We start from the raw sequence: 5,000 nt of genomic DNA, 5'->3' as shown, positions 1-5,000 counted from the left end.
TTGGGATTGCAGATGCTCCTGGTAGGGTTCCAGCAACGCTGGGTCTAGAGAACCGGTGTTGGATTGAGCATTTGAGCCAGGTCCCCTCAACCACCAGTGAGATCCAAAGCTCCTACAGCTAAAAGGCTATGACCCTTTTTCAGCATCTCAGGATGGAAAGTTTGTTTTTTTTTAAAAAAAAAAGTGCATTGAGCTGAACTGACAGCATTGATTTATTCATGTGCAATTTAAAGAAACCAGGTCATTTCCCTGCTCACGTGTCTCTTATGAGAGATGCCCCTTCCCAGTGGTCCTGCCCCATGCCAGGGCTCTGTCCGAAGCTCTGCCCAGCCCGGTGGTTCCGAAGGTATCGGCTGGCGCTGAGCTGGTGGGCTGGCACCTCGGGCAGCTCTGAGCCTGGCTGCTCCCTAGCTGCTCATCGCTGGCCCAAAGTCAGACCACAGCTCGTGGTTATTGTACAATGTGCAGATATTATCCGTGAACAGCTTCCGTACCGGGGAGGGACGAGTGGCGTCCCCAGCCCGCACGTGTCCGTGTCCCTCCGTGTGCCGGTCAGTGCCGCGGCACGAGCGCTCCGCTCTTCGCAGAGCAGTTCTCCAAAACGGGGCAAGAAGGAAAAAAATTGGAACCACCCCCTGTTCACTCGTTCACCAGCAGGAAAGGAGATGGCATCGCTTGAAGTGTCTCCCTTCCTTTCAGTGTCTCCTGGTTCCTACAATGCTGCGGTGCAGGGAAGAGCCTAGATGAGTGATTTAGTGCTAAAAAATTACTAAAAATTTAGTAATTTAGCACTAAAAATCTAGTGCTAAAAAATTACTTGCCACTCAGCTCCAACAGGCTGGATTTCTGTGCTGAGGTAGCGTGTGACTCCTTCCAGTGCAAGGCTGGCAAAGGCTAAAGTGGCCAGAAAATAGGATATACTTCTGCATGTTCTCCATGCTTTCAAACACCGAGTGCCAGGGGCTGTCCTGGGCAGATCCCTGTTGGACTCTCACCGAAGACAGCAGGACTTGGATCAAGTCCTTTTGAACCAGAGGCGAAGCCAAGAGCTTTTAAGAAGACTCATCATTCATTACCTTGGAGTTTCGCAGCAGAGAGGTCGTTACTGCTAATGCAAGTTGTGAAAAATAAAACTTATTAAATAAATAGAAACAAATTCTCCTCTGGTGTAAGTCGTTGCCTTTGAAGTCAGTGACTCATTGAAATCAACTTTCCCACACCGATTTACAACAGCTAAGGATATGGCCTGCAGTCAATACATTTATAGTTGCTGAAAAATTAAAAATATAAATTTGCCTTTCCCTGGCAGTAGTGTTCTGTTTATGACAGAGATCTTATGCTTTAAAACAAGTTCATTAAGTAATAGGAAAGTAATATTTCACAACCAGTATTCTTTTGGGTATAACTATTTATGATTAAATTTTATTAAACTTCTTTTAATTGGATTTACATTTTGATGAATCTAATAGATTTCAATTTTCTATTTTTATAGATTCTTTCTAAAGTTTTTCCTCAAGTGCAATCAGAACTGTTTGAAGAATGCAGGCAACCCACGAGATATGCGGAGATTCCAGGTACAGAGAGTTCTTAAAAGACAAATGATATATGAAAGATGTATACAAAAATTCAAATTGCTTAACTGTGAACTTTTCTTTCTGAAAATAGAATGGGGGTGCTTCTACTTAATTTAAATTTCAATGCTGTATGTCTTTCAAAAAAGAGCTAACAATATTTTACATTTTCCCCAGTAACTTCATGCTTGTTCTTGGCACTCAAAAGGTCAATAGTAGACGGTTCCCTCACACTACTTTCATTGTAGCACTGAAGATCCTGAGACCTCTAGAGAATTTTTTACACACGTAGTCTGAGTGTCGTCCAATTTGTATTAAACAGTAGAAATACAGCCGTGGATGTCATGGAAGTTTGGAGCCTACACTGTAGTTCTCCTAATCACATAACTTGCAGATCCAGCAGTGGTGGTTCAACCCACGTATTTTTCTTCCAACTGTTTTAGAAAGTGTTTAATACTTCATTTTCTCCCTACAGCTTTTGAAATACCCTGTGGTGAATCATAACACTACAGAAAGACATCTGACATGTTGGACAAATGATTTCCTTCATATTTGGGGTCATTTGAAATGACCCCCATTCTTATTAGGAAATAATATCTTTTTTATTTCAAATTATTTCAAAATGATTCATATTTAATAACAAGCAACAAACTACTATTGAGATGTTCAAAACTTTCTAATATTTGAGAAGAATAACTTGTGGTTAAACCTGATAGCAAAACATGTGACATCTGCTTTCATGCACAGCCAACCAACCGGTGAAGCCAGAACCCTCAAACCAGCCAACAGAAAAGATCTGTAGCTGGGAAAAAATATTTCTTCAAAACAATTGAGCCAGGCTTCCATTTTTCATGCATCTCAGCTTCACGTGGCATTGGTGATATTGATCCATGCGAGCAGAACAGAAGGTCAAACCTGGAATGAGTGGAAATGTCCTCTTTGTCTCACCGATGACTAAATGAAGCATCAGTCATGAGTGATCTTGTGGTTGGCAATGGAGCCAGTAGACACTAGAAAGACTTTCCAGTCTCTTTAGCTAATCTCCCTGCCTCTCAGAAGGTTTAACTGGACTTAACAGTATGTCAGATCTTGGACAATATTTTTAACTGGTTTCACCATCTCAGCACCTTTGTTTAGGTGCACTGCAGCAATAAGACAATATAACAAAACATAGCATGTCTGCTTGCTTTTGCTGAACTACACTATTTTCCCTCGGTGACTGACCTATATATACATGACAGAACAAAAATAGTTGTCATTTTTACATTCGCCTTTCTCTGCCTTTTCCATATACCATGTTCTAGGACCTCAACGCAGAAATCGGTGCTGAAAATCACGCTTGTGATTCACACCAGTGAATACGGAACAGGATCAGAGGTGATCCAAAACACGGACACAGACAGGAATTTCCCTCTGATGCCTTGCACTAGCTCTGTGCAGAAGCAGAATAGTTTTCCCCTTCATTTTTTTTTTTTTTTGTCCTTATGTATTTGGCCTAACAGATGATGTGAGAGCTCTGAAAATCATTTTTGTTACAGCCAGAAGTAAGTTAACCAGGAGATGAAAGCAGAAATTTGTGCTGGCTTTTGCTCCCATCACTAGTCCGCTTGCAAAGACCCAGTAGCCTAACTCAGCCGTTGACTCTAAGAACTCGACTAACGTTAAACCACCAAAAAATGCTGCAGTGATTCTTCATTTAGAAAATCCGGAACCACCAGCACAGGGGCCATGCTGGAGTATTTAAATAAGATGTAAATGTCTGCCTGGGATGGTAACAACCAATGTATGGAGCTATGCTATGCACAAGCGCACGCACATTTTGTAATTTCCTCTTTGGCTTGTGCTCATGGAATATCATTTCCGGAGTGTATTTCACGAGCGCGTTGTGTAGGTGTTTTTATCAGGAAGGTTGTGCATTTTGCATATGTTCCTCTCCCGTTTTCTACTAAGAAGCAGCTGGAAGCCAAAGAAGGCCCTATCCATCATCTCTCCTATGGCCGGACTCTGAACCTGGACACAAGAATAGGAGCCTTTCACTCAAAAATAAAGGAGGAAATTCCATTGACATACCAGGGTCAATCACCATCCAAATGAACTTGAGAGGGGATACTTGTCACGGATTGAAAACACTTTCACTATTCATATTCAACTCGGTCTTTTCAGATGCAAAAAAGTTCATTATCAGACATTAAATGTAATTGTAAAACTGACCTGGAGATCATTTGCTGAAGAAAAAACGGGGAGTTGCGATGGCTCCTGATTTATTAAGCTTTTTTATTTGGAATCCTCACAACCCTTCATTTGAAGACAGTCTCAAGTGAACAAATTTTAATTAGATAAACTATCTAATCAATATATCAACAGATCAATCAAAACAGCAGCTTTTAAAATGAGTGGCTAGAGGGGTGTTTCTGAAACTAATGGCTATAAGAATATTTCCCTGAATTGAATTCATTTGTTAGCATAATAGGAGATTAAAGTCTAATTAGTGTAGCAGGTTGTGAAGAGAAACAATTGTGAGTTAAAAATCACCAGCGTTAGCCACAGAAACAAAGATGTGCTCGTACTTGTCATTCACTTTATTTAAAGCCAAAAGTACCAGCCGCTGAACTTGCTTGTCTTAAAAGATCTGCTTTTAATCTACATTGCTGAAAGCATGCAGGTTTTTATTGTGATTTTTTTCTTTTTTTCTCTTCCAGGTTGTTGTATCAACAACAGTCAATGTGGATGGCCACGTTCTGGCTGTCTCAGACAACATGTTTGTACACAACAATTCCAAACATGGAAGGCGGGCTCGCCGCCTTGACCCCTCAGAAGGTACGGCCCCTTCTTATCTGGAAAATGGTAGGCACACATTTACATGTCTTTTTTTATTTGCAATGCTTTTTTGCACCATACTTTATGTTGATACACTACTACATTTACTTTTACATGATTTCATTCTTCATCGATCAAGCCACCCATTAAAAAAGTCCATTAGTATTTCTCAGCCCTTCAACAGGAATACAATCTCTTTTGAATTTGCTTTGGAATTCTTTCTTTATTTAATAGTTAAAGTTTTGCCGTCACAACCAATTTTTCATTCTTTTTCCTTTTTTTTTTTTTTTTTTTTTNTTTTACCCTTGTTTTCCTTGCAGCTTTTTCTTGCTACTTAATTTGACTCGATTTTATTTTGGCTTGTCATACTCCTCGCTCCAGAGGTACGGTCTCAGGTTCTGTGCGCAAGTTTAAGTGGATGGTAAAAAACATGACCCAATGTGCAAGGAATTTGCAGTGAGGTCAGTTTCCTGCCGCCGGGCCGTCCTGCTGCACGCTGCCGCTGTAGGACGCGGCATGAGAAAAACAGCCAAAAATGCTTTTTCTTCAGGCCAACTCAGTGTGATTGACTTCTTGCCTGAACTGCTAAGAGGAGATAGTGTGGGATGAAGA

General features: G+C 40.8%; 1 protein-coding gene across 1 annotated transcript in view; it reads left to right on the top strand.

The window, feature by feature from the left end:
* EBF3 (early B cell factor 3) overlaps positions 1-5,000 on the top strand; it is a 107,265-nt gene that overhangs the window by 65,541 nt on the left and 36,724 nt on the right. Inside the window, exons 7-8 of the mRNA XM_026036217.1 lie at positions 1,493-1,574; positions 4,271-4,388. Coding sequence (XP_025892002.1) covers positions 1,493-1,574; positions 4,271-4,388 — 200 coding nt within the window. The remainder of the gene's footprint in view (positions 1-1,492; positions 1,575-4,270; positions 4,389-5,000) is intronic.

Source organism: Nothoprocta perdicaria, unplaced genomic scaffold (assembly GCF_003342845.1).
Source record: "Nothoprocta perdicaria isolate Ctin4 unplaced genomic scaffold, notPer1 scaffold_172, whole genome shotgun sequence".
Lineage (NCBI taxonomy): Eukaryota > Metazoa > Chordata > Aves > Tinamiformes > Tinamidae > Nothoprocta > Nothoprocta perdicaria.
Note: the sequence above shows the minus strand (reverse complement) of the source record. Positions and strands in the feature narration are given on the sequence as shown.